General features: G+C 43.3%; 1 protein-coding gene and 1 pseudogene across 7 annotated transcripts in view; both read right to left on the reverse strand.

Moving 5' to 3' along the window:
• Positions 1 to 464: 464 nt before the first annotated feature.
• On the reverse strand, positions 465 to 8,551 carry LOC144115283 (uncharacterized; annotated as a pseudogene).
• Positions 8,552 to 10,995: 2,444 nt separating this feature from the next.
• The window catches only part of LOC144109669 (cyclin-dependent kinase 14-like), a 223,840-nt gene continuing 212,529 nt past the window's right edge, over positions 10,996 to 22,306 (reverse strand). For all 7 annotated transcript variants that reach the window (XM_077642475.1, XM_077642503.1, XM_077642508.1 and 4 more), the window contains 4 exons: positions 17,532 to 17,595; positions 17,366 to 17,463; positions 17,215 to 17,305; positions 10,996 to 13,716 (listed from right to left, as the gene is read on the reverse strand). In XM_077642475.1, coding sequence (XP_077498601.1) covers positions 13,619 to 13,716; positions 17,215 to 17,305; positions 17,366 to 17,463; positions 17,532 to 17,595 — 351 coding nt within the window. In that variant the 3' untranslated portion in view covers positions 10,996 to 13,618. The remainder of the gene's footprint in view (positions 13,717 to 17,214; positions 17,306 to 17,365; positions 17,464 to 17,531; positions 17,596 to 22,306) is intronic.

The raw sequence follows: 22,306 nt of genomic DNA on the forward strand, positions 1-22,306 counted from the left end.
TGATCGATATCACTCAGATTTCAAAGCTGGCAAGCATCAAAACTTTTGGTGATATCCCTGTCTCCGTGACTCCACATAGATCTCTAAACACAGTGCGCGGTGTCATTTCTGACAATGACTTCTTGCAACTAACTGAAGAAGAAATGCTCGAAGGATTGTCAGATCAGAATGTGACTGATGTACACAGAATCAAAATCCGTAAAGAAGGAAATTCCGACAAAGCACCTGGTTCTGACCTTCGCCTCCTGCACCTTGCCCGAGTCAATCGAGGTAGGATATGCAAAAATCCCCGTCCGTCCATATATACCTAATCCTCGACGCTGCTTCAATTGCCAGAGGTTTGGCCACGGCTCCCAAAGCTGCCGCGGTCGCGATACCTGCGCCAAATGTGCCTCCAATGATCATCAATCAAACAACTGTGATGCTGTGCTGCGCTGTGCAAACTGCGAAGCCGACCACACCGCTTATTCAAGGTCGTGCTCTGCATGGAAAAAAGAAAAGGAAATAATTACCATAATGACCAAAGAAAATATAACATTAAAAGAGGCAAGACAGCCTTACGCAACGACTCAGTGCACATTCCTTTTCACTGCACGTACAAACTTCGCCGATGTGGTAAGCGGGCGCGGCGTACCACAGCGGCCTTCGGCACCTGCCCAGCTCACGCCTAGTGAGGCTGAGGCAGGGCCATCCGTGCCCCTTGCAGATGCAGCGAAAGCTGCTATGCCACCCCCGAAAAAGGGCCCGCCGGCCACCAAGTCAGCAGCCCGCAAGGCTTCCCCCGTTCGGGAGAAGCCCACAACCTCCCTGCCTGCGGGCTCCCCGCGGAACTCCAAACACCTGCAGTGAGGCGATGGACACAAGTCGGAGCTTACCTCCGCCGCTGCGGAGGCGGAACTCTCTTGATCGCAAAAAAGAAAAACCTTAATAACAGGCCCTCAGCAAGGAGGGACTTAAGGTCTCAATACAACCCCCCCCCCCCCCCCCCCCCCCCCCCCCAAAATCATCATGGCGTTCCTTATCCACTGGAACTGCCGTGGAATTCTAAATAACTATAGTGATGAAACAGATATCCTGAATTCGCTATCTCCTGTAGCACTGTGTCTGCAGGAGACCAACTTGGGACCTTCTCATAAAAATATTTTTAAAAAGTAAGTCTTTCACCGTGACCGTGAGCAAGCAAATAGGCTCTCTGGAGGCATTGCTGTTGTAGTTCAGAGTGGTGTTGCAACCTATGAAATCACGCTCCAGAGAAATTATGAAGCCGTTGCAGTCACCGTCCTAAGCTTTAGAACAATTACCATATGCTCTATATATCTTCCACCACATCTCACTGTTACACTACAAGGTCTAAAGGAGCTTTTTAGGCAGCTACCAGAGCCGTATCTGGTAGTCGGGGATTTTAACGCGCACTTCCTCATTTTGGGGGAGCGAACAGACAGACACTAGAGGTCGGATTTTAGAAGATTTTATTCTGTGCAACGTCTGCTTGCTCAATACAGGCAAACCCACATATTTCTCTTCATCCTCAGGTAAGATGAGTTGCATATACTTGTCTTTTAGCTCTCCATCTGTTTTAACCAATTTTAAGTGGGATATTCTTGATAACCCGTACGGAAGTGATCACTTTCCAGTGGTAATTAACTGTGCATCACCGCCACCAATAACCCGAACAAAACCACGCCGTTGGAAGCTCAACTTAACGGACTGGCCGCTATTTCAAGAAAAGGCCTGTTTGGATAAAATTTTTTCTGATAATCTTAGCGTTGACGAACTAAATGAAAACTTTACAACATGTATCATTGCGGATGCACGTCTAGCCATTCCTCAATCGTCAGGATTTGTACGGCAAAATAATAAGCTCTGGTGCACACAAGAGTGCAGAGAAGCAAAAAAGAAACAAAACAAAGCCTGGGGAACTTTCCGAAGGTACCCCACACACGACAACCTCATAAATTTTAAAAAGGCAAGAGCAAAAGCACGGTACATACATCGCAATGCTGAGAAAACTTCATGGAAAAACTATGTGTCGTCCATAAATAGTTCAGATATATCGAAACAAATGTGGGAGCAAGTCCGCAAACTTAAAGGCAGCCTTACTCCTTTCACAATTCCTTTCCTAACAGCTCCGGATACACAAACAAGCATTAGCGAACAGGGTGACAAACTAGGGGAACGCTTCACCACAGTTTCTAGCTCCTCACACTACACCCAATCATTTTTAAAGCACAAGAACATAATTGAAAAACGACTGCCAACAAGTGGCAGTGCAAATGAATGTTAGAATAAATTAATTACACTACAAGAAATCCGTACAGTACTTTCGGCTGGCAAACAGACAGCAACAGGCCCCGATGAAATCCATTATGAAATGCTTGCTCACCTCTCCCAAGATGTTGTGGAAGCTCTTCTAAAATTCTTGAATAAAATATGGCAGTCCGGAAAAAAGCCAGAGGCGTGGAAAATCGTCGTGGTTCCATTCCTGAAAGCTGGAAAACCGCCAACTTCGGCTGGTAGTTACAGGCCAATAGCACTTACGAGTTGTCTTGCTAAAAGTTTTGAAAGTGTGCTAAATATGAGGTTAATGTTCATCCCTGAATCGCGAAAACTTCTTGATATCCACCAATGCGGTTTTAAAAACCATGCTGTACAAATGACCATCTCGTCCGTCTTGAAAACAGTCCGTGAAGCATTCATACACAAACAGCACTGTCTAGCAGTATTTTTTGACTTGGAAAAAGCTTATGATACCACCTGGAGGTATGGGATTCTTCGTGACCTCGGGGATCTAGGTATCTGTAGCAGGATGCTGAACTGTCTAAACGACTTTCTGACCGTTCCTTTCATGTACGTCTAGGCTGCACGCTTTCGAAAAAATTCATCCAAGAAAACGGCGTACCGCAGGGGTGTATTCTAAGTACTACACTCCATATTGTAAAAATGAACTCAATATCGCGAACAATTCCGAAGACCATCATGTATTCCGTATATGTTGACGACCTTCAAATTTCATGCACATCTTCCAGCTTATCAACATGCGAAAGACAGATACAACTTACAATGAACAAACTAGCAACTTGGGCAGACCAAAATGGATTTAGGTTCTCTCCACAAAAAACAGTTGCTGTCCTTTTCTCACTGAAAAGAGGCATGCTGATTGATCCCACCCTGCACTTGAATGAAAGTGTTCTAAAGTAAAACAACAGCATAAATTCCTAGGCATAACTTTTGACCGAAAGCTCACATTCCTACCCCACATAAACACCCTCAAAAAGAAAGCTTCTCGATCTCTAAATATACTGAAGGTACTCTCACGAAAACACTGGGGGTCCGAAAGGTTGTGCCTTTTACAGATCTACCGCTCCATAGTACGGTCTACTTTGGACTATGGGTCTGCAAGACCATCATACCTCAAAAAACTGGATCCCGTGCATAACCTGGGTCTTCGTATATCAACTGGTGCAATACAGAACATCCCCCATAAATAGTCTATATGTTGAAACAAATGAACCATCTCTTGCAGACAGAAGAGCAATACTTACCTGTGCATATGCACTAAAAATAAAATCTTTCGGTAAGCACCTTGTTACCCCATAGTTACCAAGTGCACATCTAGAAGACTGTTCAATATTGAATAAACCACAATCGATCAAACCTTTGTTACTACTCTTTGAAGATGCATGTCATGAACTCGGAATACTAGATGCTCTACCAAAAATTGGCCCGAGGCACGATCCATTGCCACCATGGTATTTTAGTCATGTATTTAGTCAAGTATTTTAGTCAATTTTATAATCAATGCATTCCATTTCACCCAGCAGTACTCCTGAGTGATAATGCAATTGTTGACATTTCTTATGTTTTTAACTTTTTACAAGAGGTTGGTTGTCTTAATGAACTGTGAATGCCTCACTGTTATGTGATACACCTCAGCCACGTTCTCATTCCTGAGAAGAATGCTGAGGTGTGTATTTCATTGGTTGGGGGCCTCGACATCCTTCCTCTGCAAAGGATGGCCGATGAGGCTACCTAACCTTTTTTAAAGCTTTTACCATTGGCCATATCGAAAAATTCTGCCTTTTACCTTCACTAGATGGTGTGAAATAACATTTTAGGTCCTTTACACCACCGCTTCATTTCTGTCATATAAAATCCGACCCAAGACAATTTACTATACCTTGCGTTTGGCGCATGATGGCCTTAGCCGCCTATGTGCCATAAAACCCAACACAACACAAAAGTGTACAGCAGCTGTATCTTACCGGTACTCACCTACGGGGCAGAAACATGGAGGCTAACGAAAAGAGTTCAACTTAAGGACAACGCAGCGAGCCATGGAAAGAAAAATGATAGGTGTAACGTTAAGAGACCGGAAGCGGGCAGAGTGGGTGAGAACAAACGCGGGTTAATGACATCCTAATCGAAATCAAGAGGAAGAAATGGGCTTGGGCAGGGCATGTAATGTGAAGGCAAGATAACCGCTGGTCCTTAAGGGTAACGGAGTGGATTCCAAGAGAAAATAAGCATAGCAGGGGGTGGCAGAAAGTTAGGTGGGCGGATGAGATTAAGAAGTTTGCAGGCAAAGGGTGGATGCAGCTGGCAAAGGACAGGGTTAACTGGAGAGACATAGGAGAGGCCTTTGCCCTGCAGTGGGGTAGTAAGGCTGATGATGATGACATGATGCGCGAACATGCAGGAAGGAAAACTTGGAAGGGGCCCTCGCCATCCGAGTTGCACGCCAAAAAGTGTGCCAGAAGTCATGCGCTTTCTCACGGACAACTGGGTGTCTTTGGCCGAAGGCGCAGCCAACAGTAATGCTGGGCACAATGGCGTCGTCTGCTGCAGTGCCTACTGTGCATGCGCAAGCACGCTGAGATGGCAGCCAAGTAGGGGGGAGCCGGGTTCAAAAAATATGACTTAACCACGTCTTCCGAGTTCTTTCCTTCCTCCATGTGACAAATGAACTGGCTGCTGAATTCTACCACAAGCCAGCCCCACACTGGATTAGCAACTACGGAAACATTTTAGTAGCTTGCCAACTGAAACCCTGAATGGTTCCAACAACAGTCGTTTTCCCATGACTGCGTCTTCTTTTTGGCGCGGCTAAGGTGCAATATTGATCAATTTGCCACTTCTGGAGCAGACTGGAGCAGCAGAATGTAAATGTGTCAGAATGGTGCAAATGGAGCAGATGGAAGAGTGAAAAATTGAGATTGGATACAGGTGAACAGCAAAGTTTGATGAAATGGCGTGAAGCTGTCGAAATGGTCACAGGTATGCACTTACAACACAAGCTGCATTTAAATGCAATCACTTTGAATGGTTGCTCAATTGTAAAAGAGTATAATATATATATATATATATATATATATATATATATATATATATATATATATATATATATATATATATATATATATATATATATATATATATATATATATATATATATATATATATATACACACTCTAAACTATATACTCTATATACTCTAAACTCATCTACACACATGCATGTGCACGCACGCACACACACACGCATATAACAAAATATTCAGTCCCTAAAGCTGTGATAGGCAGTGGCTGAGGTGTTTTGCAGCTTGAACATGAGTTTTTAGGTAATTTGGACTTTGGTGGTCACACGTACCGTGGCGACATTAAAGAATATCAACATGCTGTAGAATGTTACCTCAGATTAATATTTCCCAGATGATGCAAATTAAAAGCCATAGCAGCTAAACGGTTAGGGTGCTTGAATAGTGATCCCAAGGACGCAGGTGCCATGGCCATGTTTCGATGGAGGCGAACAAAAAGATGCGTGCATACTCTGCAATACTAGTGCATGTTAAAGAACTGCTCTAGTGAAGCGGTGGTCCTGGGTTCGAACCCCGGACCAGGACGAATTTTTCTTTAACTGTGAAGTTTCTGAGAAAGCTGTATAGCGTTCCTTTGTAGCCATTTGGCTGCATTCGGGTGGATGCCAATGAGTAATTACTCCCTTACTACAAATTTACTCCGCCTTGGGGGATTCCCCTAAACATTTGACCAACACGGTTCCCACTTCGAGTTATTAATCAATTCGCTCTCGCTCTACCATAAGCTTGTCGTCCCGGTTAGCTCAGTTGGTAGAGCGACTGCTCCGGTGAAGCGGTGGTCCCGGGTTCCAAATTTTCTGTAACTGCGCAGTTTCTGAGAAAGCTGTATAGCTTTCCTTTGTAGCTGTATGGCTGCGTTCGGGTGGATGCCAATGAGTAATTACTTCCTTATTACAAATTTACACCTTGTGGGATCCCCTAAAAACATTTGACCAGACATAAGCAAAAGGTAATTGGTTAAAGGGTGTAGAAACTAGGAACAGGTGAAATAAATACACTTCCTACGTTCATGAAGACACAAATGTTCCTGACTAAAGAAAATGGCACTTCACGTTTCTTGGAGAATGAAATAACTTATACAGATGGTTCATCTCAACCGTGTTATACTTCAACACCCTGCATTTCAGAGGCTGCACAACTGCAAAAATGTTTGATGCTGACAATGCGCACAATTACAGCAAAAGTGCCATCTGAGAGCTGTACCACAGTTATTTGTTTTTTTGTTCCTGGCATAGCCTTCACTGGTAAATATACGGCCACTCTGAAACAAACGAGGATACTCAATACTGTTTTCAGCCACAAGCTCCTTGTTTGTTGTGCTGCTTGAAGGGACATATGGCCTACCTCGACCAAATCGCAACCCCTCAGAGATGGACACACTTTTCTCAATTGATGTTCTGTCTAGTGAGGCACAGTACTGGATGACACCTTGATGAGTAGTAATTTTAATGCACTTCTCAACTACTCCCTCAATCTGCAACACACGGCATACCTGGTGAGGAATGCCATTGGCAGCCTTCACAGCCTCCTTCAAGGTGCCATTTCCTGCCTCAAAAAGAAATGCAGAGTGAGCCCACAATGGACCCCAGAGTTGCACACTCTTTCCAATATGAAGAAGTTGATACATGTTATATGTCATGCACTCTCTTCCATAGAGGATTTGAGCGTGGACAAAGAAGTCCAAATGAAGGTTCTCTGCGAAAGTAAGGTCAGGAAATGACACCTTGGGTTCCAGCATGATGTGTACAGCCTCCACCAGACATGCCCAGCGCTGCAAGTACTGACTGTTCAAGATGCCCTCCAGCACAGAAACACTGTAGAACAGCAGCCAGTTTTCGAATTCCTTCGCTTTCCACCATCTTCTCCCTTTCATAGGTCTAGGTGTGCATTTCACATCTCTGGGAGGTGCAATGGTCAGTAGGCGTTTGTCTATTGCAGCCTGAGAGCGACCAAAATAGAATGAAGAACCTGCCGATTCAAGCCACAAGTCCAGAAACTGCCGCCCCACTCCGAACAGCACGCAGTGCATATAGTCTGGAACAAAGTTCCAGACTATATTAAACTGCTGTGATGAGTGGAGAGAAAGATTTGACACCACTGACAGGTCTGCCCTCTACTATTGCTGTTTCCATATCCGACACCATCTGCTCCTCACTCCTTTCGGCACTGTCTTTATCTTCAACTGGGTATTTTGTCGCTCTCCCAACCTTTTCGCCTTTCTGTAGACACCAATTGCAGCCGTGGTATCCATTAAACTGAGTTACACCCTGCATGGGGGCTCTGGCCACAGAACCAACAGCACAGCAAATGCAGAAGGCCTTGAAGTTTTGTTTTCTGCCTTTATAGTTAAGGTCAAATGCTTCCAGCAATAATTTGTTCTTGACCTCCACAAAGACACCTTGAAAGATGCCAATGTCGGGTTTGTCTTTTCCAAACAAGAGACTGCTAACATCAAATTTTTAATCCTTTCTGTCGGTGGTAGCTCATTAATAATAAGTTGGATAGGCCAAATTGATGTGCCACTTTACTTGAATACAGGACTGCCATCTGCATTCAGTGTGAAGCTGATTCTGTGGCCAGCTTGACTAGTAGCATCAACAAAGTTGCGATACATGCTGCCATCATAAATGTCGGACAAGGTACTATTCAACTTGAGCGGCTTTGTCAAATCAAGAAAGGTGGATTTTTCTAAAAATTTGCATAACTGTGATGGCAGCTTTAAAAGGACAAAAAAGGGTGCATCCGCCATGGCAGATGTTCCACATGGCCGACCACATTCACAGCAGTGAAGGGATACACCTGGCACAGCTTCACCCACATAAATTGTGCACTGTGGGCAAAAATAATGAAATGACATTCCTGTCCCACTACCTTAAAAAATCTTTAGCTTATACTTCAAATGCGGCAGAACAGGACATTCAAAAAAGCATTAACCATGTCAATAAGGCTAAGAAGTGCACTAAATGTCAGCCTTGAGTTGAGTGCATACCTGAGAACCATTAAGAGCATGTCACCTGTTACTGCCAACTTTGATTACACAATATCTCGGAAGACTGCCAAGTGCAGCATCACTTAAGCTCGCGCTTGTGCTCTCACTGTGGTCGTGGTGTTCCTACACACAAAGAGAAGGTATCTTTTACTTATTGGAACATACTGCAGTCTCAGCGAGAGAAGCAGATGCGCGTTTGTAAAAGTTTTTTTGCAACATAATACAACACAAAAAAGAAGTTATGCATTTAACATAGTTAGGGTAATGCCAAGATGATTTCTCGTGCAGAAACCACTTAAGTTTTATTTCGTGAATTTTTTATGAAAGTGGGGACCTGAAGTAAAAAGCTCTCCAAAGACAGCATGAAAGAATGAAGCCCTCACTTTACAATAGAATAACCAGTGAAACCCCAACCTGTATGGGTGAGGCACAAGAATGACTGGAAAAAAGTAGTCGTCACACAAATTGGTCCATAACCAAGGCCCTATACAATGCTAACCACAAGTGGAGCAATTTATGTGTGTAACCGTGTACACGGTTACCACACAGCAGAAGACTACACCCTGGATGAATCGGGGCCAACAAGTGCCAACGATGCTATGCCTCACAACCATCCTGAAGAAGCAAGACATGCTTCGATATATGTGACACGTGCCGGAAGAGCCATACATCCCCTGGCTATGTCTCACGACTGAACTTCACAAAGTGTTTTTTTTCTGTTTATTGTAATAATCTTCACTCAAAAAGGGGCGTGTTATATATCATCATTGGCGCCCCCTACACATCCGACAGTCAAGTAAAAGGCTAGGCCAGCCATGGCCGGCAGAATTGTTTCTTTCAAGTTTTTCTCTCTCTCTCTCCCTCTTCTCTCAACGAATGTGTCAATCGCGGCTTCGTGCCACCGCATCTTTAACGCAATGCAACAAACGCAAACGACACAACACCAGCATTAGTAGAACACGTGGTTAGCAGTGATATAATGCTTTAGGAAAATCTGCCGAGAGGGAGTGAACCTGTAATGAGAATACTAGCACCTGTTCAAGCGCAGCCATATGGCTTACAAAGAAAAGTTATACAGCTCTCTCAGAACTATAGTAGTTAAAACTTCCTCGTAGTCCGCGTTTCAAATCAGGGGCTACCGCCATTCGTGGCAGTCGCCCTACAGACTGAGATAACCAGGACTGAGATAACCAGATAACTAGGAAAGAGTAATTATTCTCTTATTATGAATAATAGTGCTAGAGGCACTTCACCTGTGCAGTTCCTTTCCATTTGGATGCCGTACTGCTGCAACACGTAGTTGCGATATGTCTGGGACATTAAAAGATGACGCTTTATATTTATCCTCCAGCAAGAATTATTTTAATGCGTTTTGTAGAAGCTGCATTATATGCAGACAATATTTGAACTTCCGCGTCTTTCCTTCTCTCACATGCCAAAATGGCGACGATCCTCCACCGACCCCACCTAGCCCCACCCACTCGGCCGCTCCCCTACCTCCGCCAGCTGCGGCATGCTTGGAGTGGCCCGCGGCCGCGGTAGTGTGTGACATCTGAGAGAATTGGGCGCTGTGAACCAATGATAACCCCCGCCTACTGATGTAACTTGCACAACATGACGTCGTTTGCCAGGTTTCGCGTGAAAACTCGGCACAGAGCGTCGCCGCAAGGTGCAAAAGCGGGAATTGTTTAAAATGTATTGCAAAATTTCCCGCTTGCTTTTGAGATCTCGTACGCAGCATGGACGCTCGGTGGCCTGTACTCTACATAGTGCAAGCATTTTAAAGCCAAGCTCAAACACTCCTTTCTGTGGCCCTTTAAGCGGGATAAAGGTGGACCTGGTGAATGAGTATGGTCTTTAACTTTCTGTGCTGTCTTAAGGGCATGTACTGATGTGTGCATAGTTAATTATGAATATGCCAATTAGTGATTAGGTAATTCAACCAGATTAATGCTATTTCTGAGATGATTCATTGTACTTGAATGGTTTGATATGTATGTGTGATGTATCGATGCGTAAGGTGCGATTCAGACACCACTAATCAGGGAAAGAGAGAGAGGTATAAACCTGCTGCGAGGCAGCACATTGTGCCACCATGTGGTGATGCGATACTACTTCGGCGTTGTCTCATCTGTCCGGCGGACAGTTTCCATCCGTCGCTGAGTCCGCCACGGGGCGCTGCGATTTCATTTATCCGTGGAGGAAGAGGAGCCCCCTCCAGTGCAGCTGCAGATAGCGGCGGCGGTCCTCCGTTTTTTCCTCAAGTTGTTGCTCGTCAGCACTCAGCAAAGAAGGCATTCTGGCAGATGCGACGTGCCGTTTGCGCGGAAATCACAATATGTGTAAGTATTATTTATGCCACCAAATTATATTCTTGCATCATAATTAAACACAGCCTTCGATCGTTTGATTCATGCTAAGCCTAATTGGCGAGCCAGTCGGAGTCACGCCGGCGAAAGGAAGAGCCTGGACATGCAAGCCTGAGGACGTTGATCGGCCTCTATCCTAATGCGTGTGCGGCTCGTGTTTTGTAAGCGAGAGAGTAACAGGGGGCGACTTGAAAATGCATGCCAAAACCTCACTGGATCGAAGGTGGCTTGCACACATATCGCATAAGAAGCACTGTGGAAGTCCACGTTGCGACATCCGTTTTTATTAGTCCATTTACTGCAAATTTCGAGACATCAGGAACAAATGCCAAGTGACAGTCATGGTCAATATAAATGGGCTTCAACAGACCTTAACACTTTGAAACGGCAGCAATAACTCCGGTTACGTTCGCATGGATAGTCGGTGCACGATGCTGCCAAATTCGAATGCATCGAGTTTGGAGCAGCTTGGCGGAATTTATCAGAATGGCGCAGCTTATTTGGTCTGGCGCAAGAGTAGTGTCACTGCAGTGTGCTTCTAAGCAAAGCCAATGCTGAAACAACAAATCCAGAGCAACTCCAGTGGACAGTGTTTTATGCAGAGTGATGGCACTCAGTGCAGTATCCTCCACAAAACCATAATGCTAAATGCAGCACACAAAAAGTGGCACTGAAAAGAACCTGCACAAAAGCATGCACACAGGTTGCATGCTGAAATCCACATGGACGGCACCCGGCCCTGTATAAAGGTGCTCTAGCAGGTTGGAAGCTGAGCTGCAGTGGGAGGGGCAGCCATGTTTTCAAGCAGTGAAACACTTGGGCTGAAGGGGATGCGCACAACCAAACAGTATGCACTTGCGCCAAGCAACAACTAATGCAAACTTCAGCAGGGTTTCAATGTGTGGAGCTTGTTTGCTCCATGCACTGCATCACTAACAGCCAAATCAAGTAATGGCGCATTCAAGTGGGCTAACAGGAGCATTAAATCGCACTCCCAAAAGTGCTCTCGCGAGAGCGGATGGGGGCACTTTCATCCAGTGCAGAGGAAGTCACGAGATATTCTCGCGCTTTTTCTTATTTGTTCTTTCATGGTGCTGGGGGAAGAAATCGGTTTTGCCTTTCTCACACTGCCGCTCTGCGCATGTGTGCCTATCTTTCTCTTCCTTCTCCAGAGAGCCACTTGTTCAAAATTATTGAAAAACCATCAGCTTGTACCACACATGCACAGTGCGTTCTGGTAACGGGAGCAACTTTCTGCTGCAAGTGCACGCCTGCCACTTTGCATATGCTGTTGGCTCTACAGGGAAGTAGATCACGCCTGCTGCATTCACATGCACTTATTTCCAAACCAGCACAGCAGAAATTTTCACATACTCCCCGGAGGGCACTACCTCTTGTAGAAAAAAAAGGCTTGATGGTTTTAATATAACTTTTAAAAAAGACTCAAGTTCAGCCTGTATACTGGCAAAATCTAAGGAATGGATGAAATACATGTGCATGATCGCCAACTCTAGCACTCACAGATATAAAAAATAATTTGGCAAAATGAGCATAGCCACATGGCTGCTCTTGGAGCGCAGTCTCCAGTGGCAGAACAAACACTGCTGTTCTTGGTGTGCTACTGCACTACTACTCGCCGCTGGATGTCCCTGCTCCTGTTTGCCGGTTGGAATGCACCATGAAAGCACAAAACCAAAATCACACAAACTCTCTTGAAAAACTGCAAAGATTTGTCCAAATAAAATCAGACTGATGCTGTCAAAGCAGCATAAACATTGGTTTAACAATTCTAAATAATGAAACTGCTATATAAAAGCCAAATATTTAACAGCTTAGCCACACTTAAATGCATATTCATCAAGTTGTTTTCAAGTTCAAAAGCACTGTGCAGCACAATAGTCCCTGCAGTGCCTTTATACAAGGCATGAGGTGCAATATGAACTGCATGGAGGAACACAAACTACAGATCTAGTGACTGCCGATACTGTTATAGTTGCTGTGGTGGTAACAGTGCAGAAGAAAATAAAATGAACACATGTACAAGGTGATGAGTTTGTGTGTACTTGCTTATATGTATTGTTTCTATGACAAGCATGTCACTGCACCAACTATTCCAAGGAGCTTCCATGTGCTTGCTCTTTCACACTTCCTTATTTTGCCCAAACTTCTTATACTTCTCTTGTCTGTTCAAAAACAGCATCACACACAGCCCTTCATTCAAGATCCCGTATAACTCCCAGCACACAGGTGTTGATAGTACAATTATGTAATGTACTACAAGGCAAGGCATTACAGATGTTACGCAATGAATTTCCAAGAGAAGGTGAACTGCAACTTTTCCCGCAGCTCCTTCACATTACCATTTCAAAGTAGTGCCTGCTTAGCAAAAACCACACCTAGTGGCTCCAGGAACAGTGTAAAAATCCAGTGTTCAGCACCAAGAACAGTGGAAAAAATGAGCAAAAGTCATAAGCCTTGCAAGAAGACCAGAACATTAAGCGAACATGTCAAATGCCACAACAGCACCCCCCCCCCCCCCCCCCTTGCCCCCTTGTGAACTTAGTCACAAATCACTCGGGCTCAAGACAAAATGCAGGGATGCACATCAAGCCAGTTGTCACCAACACACACACACACAAATGCACACACATTGGCGAGCCTCCACAGTCCTTAAATAAGTGTTTTAAAAATTTTTGCGACACGATGACACTCATAGAAATGAGTCAAGTGCAGGAGCCACCTCCCAAGACCCCTCCCCCCATTCATCCATCCAGTTGGCAGGAATGAAAGCGAGCTCCAGGGTTCAACAAGTCAACAAAGCAGCCTGTGAGCCCCAGCCTCTGCTGACGCTTAGCTGGTGCCCATGAGAACACGTCTTATCACAGCTAACAACGCAGTTTGGCGGCTGCCTTGATCACAGACATGGGGAGATTGTAAGTCTCTGGACTAAGTTTGCAACCAGGAACTGTAAATATGGAAGCCTCTGCAAAAAAAAAAAGGAAAGAAAAAAAAAGCAATAAACAGGAAGAACATGCCCAAGTAGAGCTTGAACAAGAATAGCGGACAGCTTTCTGAAGCTATGCAGCCAGGCTAGGCAGGAAAACAACCCACTCCCCATGGCACATGGACAACTGGCGTGTTTCCTTTCCCTTTCCTGCCTAGTCTTGGCTGCATAGCCACAAAAAGCCATCTACAAGTATACAAGCAATAGAAGAACATTTCTTGGAAACTCAGAGGTCAGGTGTCCACAGCATTTCATGGTGATTTCCGCTGGCTGATTTGGACTAGGTTGTTGAATCTGTGTCAGTGCAACTGAACCTACCACAGGGCACCCAATCCTGATCAACCAGTGAAATAAAAACATGCTCCGGAAGGTGGGCCTGGCATTTCTTTGTACATTTTTGATTGATGATGATACATTTAATCATATCTTGCACTCAGCTTGTAAGGTGTGCTGCAATTTGACAAGCCCAAAGGTCAACAACAGCGAGGGCTGAACACCGGAAATAAACGCATGCCCTGCATATGTGTGCACCTATGTAGCCAGCGATTTTTGGAACATTTGTGAGGCAATTCACAAAAATATTTCAAACACCCCTAAGGGGACATACATCTTTCTTTCAGAATTAAATGGAACCAGAAGCGTGACGCCTGGCTTTAACAATGCCCAGGATTAAATGGAAATGTCTCAAACCTCACTAAAAGCAGGTAAACGCAACCTGGTCATTTTGGAATTGACGGCACCGCATCCTCGGATTTCATGTCAAATCAGTCTATCCTCACCGAATCAAGACAGAGCTCTGCTGCTGAGCGATCTGTTCCAAACAACCAGCAGAACTTTGAGAACATGATCCAGCTTGACCAGTGAAAGCATTCGTCGCCACGGAGCAAGAAAAGCTACTCCAACTCGACGAGCAGAAATCGCCAAAAGATGAGATGGTGCTAGGTGAACAGATGTTGGCACTGGTTCTTTTCTGCAGAACTTCAGTGTCATTAGTTAAAATTTAACGTTTTTGAGAGAAAAAAAACAATCATGGTGCAATACAGACTGCAATTGGTACAGCAAAACCTTGTTAATTCGGCCCCTATTACTTTGGAAAACTGTATAATTCATGATGATGAAACAGTGCAACAACACAAGGAGGGGCCTTTTCTTATCCTTGTGCCGTTGCACTATTCGCCATCATGCAAAACCGCCTCGTACATCAGTTCACATTGCAGAATTCAGAGACCTCAGCTGATCACCTAATAGTGTGAAATGCTCAATTAAGGGAAGATGCTAGGCTGAAGAGTCAACTTTTGAACTAACACACTGAATGCGATAAAATTTTCAGGCATGTAGTATCTTCTTCTCATTAGACTATATTCGAAATTTCAGCTCCTTAGCTCAAACAGAAAAAAGTTATAGCTGCCATATTCAGCAATCAGGTGTGTCAGCTTAGGAAAACTATCATTTAAAAATAATGGATATATAACAATTGTGATTAATCATCTAGATGATTTCTAGTGCAGGATAATTCCAGTAAAATATTTTTTTAACTATTTTTGTAAAAACGTCATTACTCTAAAAACAAAGTTCAATTTCAATGGCCAAAGGCCTATGCACATCACGTGTATAGGTCGCACCACAAAAATAGGCCCTCAAATATGGAAAAAAAAGTGCGGCCCCTACGCGTTTACGCAGTAAATGATGCAATAATAATTTATTTACTGCTCATATATGAATTGCGGCGCTTGTATCGCGCCTCCTGAGGTAATACGCAACATCTGAAACGAAGTATATGCAACCAAAAATTTGGTGTCTACCCCTTTCACTAACTGCACAGAAAAAATCCAAGACTCATCAGCCGCATTGCAAATAAGCATGCAGGCATGAAGGAAGTAGATCTCGTTACATTTGTGCACGCCATCATCAGTCGAATAATTTACACTATCCCCTACTTTTGTCTGACACCCAAAAAATGAATGCATAGAGGACAGAGGTTATGATCTGCAAAGCCTAGCAACTAGCAATTGCCGGGGCTCCCAATAGCAGCCTCTACTTCAAAGTTGCTAGCTAAAAGGAGGCACAACACACTCTATGAAATAACAGAGGATGACACAAAGCACAAACGGACAAAATATTGTCGAACAACAAGGCAATGATACGCTTTTATAGCGGGTCCAAAACACAGCACCTAGAGATTAATCCATTACCCAGGAACATGAATCTGGAGTTTCATGGACACAGTGAAAGGCACAAAAACCTCAACCAAAAGCTGCATCATGGCAAAGCATAGTGTGGACTACGCAGAATACTGCAGCTCCAATTACGTAGCAATAGCCATAGTCAACAACAGAATAGGATAATAGTGGGAGCTTCGATCCAAGCCAAAATCAGTGAAACTACACAAGAGGCTGCCATCGCTCTCGCAGTGGCCTCTATTGAAGCCCCAAGCCGCAGTAAAAAATGACTGAAAGGGCTAATTTTACACCTAGCCAATTAAATCATATCCACATGGAACAATCCCAGAATAATTGCACTAATCAGGGCACCCACTCACTCCTCCCTTCCTGGAAACAAGGATGCTTACGCCTCAGCTCGAGGATTTACAGACTGAGCACCCAAGCATCCAAAGTCAGGGAAAAAACATGAGAGTCTGGTTAGCCACCATGAGATTCTACACTATAAAGTAGCTAGGATAGTTTATCCACCTGCACATAAATCCCTCAACAAGAGACAAGGAGGAGGGCAATAAGTCGGACATGTTGGTATAGATGTTAATAAGCGCTTGTCATGTGTGACCTTTCTTTTGTGTGCTCGGCTTTTAGTGCTTAAGCTCCATTCTGAAGAGACAAAATGTAGCCTGGAGAAGGCTGCAAACAAATATATTCCCAAACCCGGCTTCACTACACTGCACTACATGTTTCCAGATCCAATACTCTAACTTGCGCATAAAATGTAACCAGCCAGTAAGCTTATACCCCATCCTCTGGAGGAAGCGAACACAGAAGAACCTTCACTTGAGCAGTGGAAGGCCATGCTGCTCAGCTCTGACCTGGCCATCCAAATGAAGGCCACTGCACAAGTAGTCAGTTCTTCAGTCATGCCTCACCACTCTCTCAAAATAAATGTTACTCACTCGCACTGGTGCAAGCTGATTCCAAGCAGCGATCTGCATGCAATGTACCAAGAAGATATGCTCATGGAGCATCTACGATGCACGCACTCGTTGCATTGAGGCACCCTCGGTGACAGCGTGCTGCAGCAACATCATGCAGCCATGTGCCAGTGCATACCACCTGTAGTGTGACTGTCTCTGCTAATATTTGATTACAATGAGAAGGGCGACTTTTCATTTGGCTGGCGTTAAATTCAAGTAAGGTGGTTTTACTTCAATACGTTGCCAGATGACCTCAAGTGGTTTTGTACACAGCACACAGAAAAATCATTCTGGCATCCTAGTTTTCTGATGCATTGGCAAAACGAGAGCGCACTCACGGTCAGGGAGATCATACACTTTGGGTGGCATGTCTGCAAAATAGCTGTGCCGCAGGGCATCTGCGGCTGAGATCCTGTTCTGTGGCTGAAGCTGGAACGGGAGAGACGCAGTAAGCCACTTTGCAAGTCAGCACAAGAAAGCCACACATACTTGGAGAAATCTGTTGGCAATTTCATCTGCTTGCAGTGTCTCTGCCAACTTAGGGAAGGCCTGCTTCAGGGGCTGACCTGGGTACATGCCAAATTTGTCTGGAACAAAGAGTTAGAATGCACTAATGTTTCTCAATGGAGAAAACATGCTGGAATGAAGTACTTACACAGCTTGTAATTTTTATACCGAGAAACACCTTCCCAAGTGTCTTCTGTAGGAGTTCCCAGGATCTGAAATATGATGGAAAGAAGCCTTCAGAGCAGAACCATAACAAAAGCCCTATTACAGCCACATTACTCTTATCAGGTTTATGGGGTTTAACTTTCCAAAGCAACTCAGGCTATGAGGGATACCGTAGTGGAGGGCTCTGGATAATTTTGACCACTTGATTATATGAAGAATGCCTGAGGAAATAGGACGATAATAGGTGGGCAGCTAAGGTATTTAAATACTGATAACAACACCAGAGAAATAAACACCATTAAGCAACAGGTAAAAAATGCAGAATGTAAAAACTGGATTAATTCAATGCAAAAGACACATTGTAGAACTATACAGTAATTGATAAAGGCAGATCAGGAAGGAATCGTTCTATGATAAGTCAAGAGGCAGTGCGCCCTACTCTTTGAAGGGCGATTAGGGTGTCTTAGAACCCGAAGCCACAAAAGAAATTTAACCAAGAAGATGACAGATGTGCAGTGTGTGTTAAATCAGTAGAAACAATTGAACATTTCAAATTAGAATATGACTGTATCCACTCGGATATCATAGCAGGCACAGTCACTCTGCCTGAGGCCCTAGAGTTTAGAGATAACGATGGTCACAAGAATGAATCTGTGGTAGAAGTTAGCAAAATGAGATTGGAAGATTGGTGGCTCAAAAGCAGACAGGTGATATAAGGTTAGAAGCTATTCAGATGCTTCACAGTTCGATGGCAGGGCGATAAATGAGCAACGATGTGCACTTCGCTTCAGAAGCATTCACTCTTCGCCAGCGAAGCTACTACAGATCAGTGACAATCCTTATTGTGCCCATAGCAACTATTGTTGCAGCATTTGTGGACAACTTGTTAGTCTCGGTTGTCGCAAAGAAGCAGGAACGCAGCACAACGCCACACAACAAGAACGGTACCACTTTGTTTACATCTGATAACCAGATGTTCAATGGTGTTGTCATTTGAGCTACCAAATAAAATTTAGCTTATGAACTGCCTAATGAAGTTTAAATTTTGTCATTAAATCAAAAACACGCTTTGGCATATTTCAAGTATTTCATAATTTCAACGCATGGCAAGTGTGATACCCCTGTCAAACAGGCAATCTTAATGCCCATTGAATCAATCACCATCTAAATTTTCGAGGATGAAAGGATGGATAGATGGATGAGGCTAACACTTTTAAATTGGACAGGCAGCTTACTCCACCTAGCCGCGATTCGTAAAATTGCACTCTTGCTTTGATTCTAGCCACCAATAAGAAATGCTTGCTTTGTTATTTCTACCAATTTAAAATCCATTTTCCTGCTCTGTCACTAAGTCCCAATGCTTTGAATAAATCAGCCTCGTAGTTTCACTCTTGCCTTGATTTTAGCTGCCAGTAAGGTAATCTTCCCTTGGTTATATCTACCCATGTAAAATCTACTTTTCCTCCAGAGTCCTTAAGCCTCAATACTTCAAATAAATCGGCCCCGTAATTTCACTCTCGCCTCGATTTTAGCCACCAATCAGGTAACTTTGCTTTTTATTTCTACCCGTTTAAAATCTATTTTTCCCCTACTGTCACTATGCCCCAATGCTTTGAAAAAATCAGCCTCTTAATTTCCTTCTAGCCTTGATTTTAGCCATCAATAAGGTAACCTCTGTTTGGTTATTTCTATTCGTTTAAGGGGGGAAGCTGGTCTTAGAATAAAAATTTTATTAATGAAGCCACAATTATTAAATTTTCAGGGAACATGCATTTTTGCGTGCTGATTCAAAATATTATTTGGTTTATGGTCTATGGGGGTTTAACGTCCCAAAGCGACTCAGGCTGTGAGAGATGCCGTAGCGAAGGGCTCCGGGAATTTCGACCACCTGGGGTTCTTTAACGTGCACTGACATCGCACAGTACACAGGCCTCTAGAATTTCACGTTCATCGAAATTCGACCGCCGCGGCCGGGATCGAACCCACGTCTTTCGAGCCAGCAGCCGAGCGCCATAGCCATACAGCCACCGCAATGGCTTAATTCAAAATATGGAATTCAATTTAATGTACAACAAGTCCTTGTGCACTTATTGTAATATGTTATGTAACTTTTTGTGGAGAGCTTTAACGAAATACTGCTGCAGGGAACTTGCTAGAATGTATGCCGTCCACTTGTCTTGACAACAAGCTATGCAATAAGGGTAAAATTATTATCCTGCCTATCATAGAAGTTGAGTTGCAGGGTTTTGAACTTGGTGCTTCACAAACGAGAAGAAAAATGTGTATTCCTGTTTTTGAAGTGACTTCAAAATCCTGTAACTCAACTTCTATGAAAGGCATGATGCTAATTTTACCTTTATTGCATAGCTTAATATCAAGAGAAACCAATGGCATGCATTCTAGCATGATCCCTGCAGCAGAATTTCTTGAAAGCTCTCCACAAAAAGTTACATAACATATTGCATAAGTGCTCAAGGAATTGTTGCACATGACATATTTGGAATCAGCATGCAAAAATACATGTTCCCTGAAGATTTCATAACTGTGACTGCATTAACAAAATTTTTTTTCTAGGACTCTCTTCCGCCCTTAAATTATTTTTCTACCACTGCCCTTAAGCCACAGTGGTTTAAATAAATTAGCCCCGCAATTTCACTCTTGCCCTGAATTTAGCTACCAATAAGGTAACCTTTGCTGGGTTATTTCTACCCATTTAAAATCTGTTTTTCCAACATTGTCACTAAGCCCCAATGCTTTGAATAAATCAGCCCCATAATTTCACTCTTCCCTTGATTTTAGCTACCAATAAGGTAACATTCGCTTGGTCATTTCTACCCATTTAATATCTATTTTTCCCTTCTATCACTAAGCTCCAATGCCTTGAATTATTCAGCCCCTGAATTTCACTCTTGCCTTGATTTTAGCCACCAATACGGTAACCTATGTTTGGTTATTTCTATTTGTTTAAATTATTTTTCTCCCGCTGCCCTTAGGCCACACTGCTTTAAATAAATCAGCCCCGTAATTTCACTCTTGTCTTGAATTTAGTTACCAATAAAATAACCTTTGCTCAGTTATTTCTGCCCACTTAAAATCTATTTTCCCTCCACTGTCCTTAAGCCCCAATGCTTTGAATAAATCAGCCACGTAATTTCACTCTTGATTTGATTTTAGCTTCCAATAAGGTAACCTTCGCTTGGTTATTTCTACCCGTTTAAGATCCATTTTTCCTCTACTGTGTCGGTAAGCCCCAATGCTTTGAATAAATCAGCCCCATAATTTTACTGTTGCCTTGACTTTAGCCACCAATAAGGTATCCTTTGCTGGGTTATTTCTAGCATTTGATATCTATTTTTCCTCCACTGTCCTTAAGCCCCAATGCTTCGAATAGATCATCCCTGTAATTTCACTCCTGCCTTGATTTTAGCTGTGATTAAGGTGATCTTTGCTTGGTTATTTCTACCCATCTAAAATCTATTTTTCCTCAACTGTCACCATGGCCCAATGCTTTGAATAAATCAGCTCTGTAATTTCCCTCTTGCCTCTATTTTAGCCACCAATAAGCTAACCTTGGCTTGGTTATTTCTACCCATTTAAACTGTATTTTTCCTCCTTTACTTAAGCTGGAATTCTTTGAATAAATCAGCCCCGTAATTTCCCTCTTTCCTCTATTTTAGCCACCAATAACGTAACCATTGCTTGGTTATTTCTACCCATTTTAAATCTATTTTTCCTCCACTGTTCTTAAGACCCAATGCTCTGAATAAAGCAGCAGACAAGATGACAGATGTGACGTGTGCCTTCCAAGTTAGATCTGATGTTAGAATGACGCCGAGATATTTGTAAGATGTTACGGGTGTCAGGAGAGAAAGACAAATAGAATACGAAACGGGGCATGAATTGCTGCGACTCGAAGAGTACATTACTTTATATTTAGTCGTGCTAAGTGTCATTTGCCATTGTGAACACCAATTCGAGACAGCTGTTAGGTCTGCCTGGAGTAATGCAACGTCATTAGTGTTTTTTATTTCATGGTAGACCACACAGTCATCAGCAAAGAGTCCCACTGAAAATGTTACATTCTTAGGAAAGTCGTTAATGTATATAAGGAACAGCAAAGGACTGATGACAGAACCTTGTGGGGACCCCTGAGGTCACCGGAACCGATGAGTTAAAGCCGTTAGCCTGCACATACTGAAACCGGTTAGACAAAAAGCATTCAATCCATCGTAGTACATTTCAGTCAAATTAAGTTTACTTAATTTGTAAAGAAGTAAGCTGTGAGACATTTCAAAGACTTTGCAAGTCTAAATAAATGCAGTCAACTTCACTGCCATGATAAAGTATAAAGTTAATATCGTTTGTAAAGTTTATTAGCTGAATTCCACAAGAAAGGTACTTTCTAAAGCCATGTTGTGCGCATGTGAAAAAAGCTGATCGACTCACAGATGTTCGCTAGGTGAGACAAGATAACATGTTCCATTATTTTGCAAGGAATACTAGTTAATGATATGGGCCGATAGTAGAGGGATAAGTGCTTGTCATCAGATTTGTGGAGTGGAACCACCTCACCCAATTTCCAGTCATGTGAAAGGTCGCAGTTTTTAAGTGATTGCTTAAATATTTTCTACAGTATTATTGAAGAATACACTGTAGCGTTTTTCAGAATTTTACTAGTGATATCATCGGGACCACAAGAAGAGGATTTCAGACGATCAATGATACTTATAATGCCTCCAAAATGAAAACAAATGGGAT

Source organism: Amblyomma americanum, chromosome 1 (genome assembly GCF_052857255.1).
Source record: "Amblyomma americanum isolate KBUSLIRL-KWMA chromosome 1, ASM5285725v1, whole genome shotgun sequence".
Lineage (NCBI taxonomy): Eukaryota > Metazoa > Arthropoda > Arachnida > Ixodida > Ixodidae > Amblyomma > Amblyomma americanum.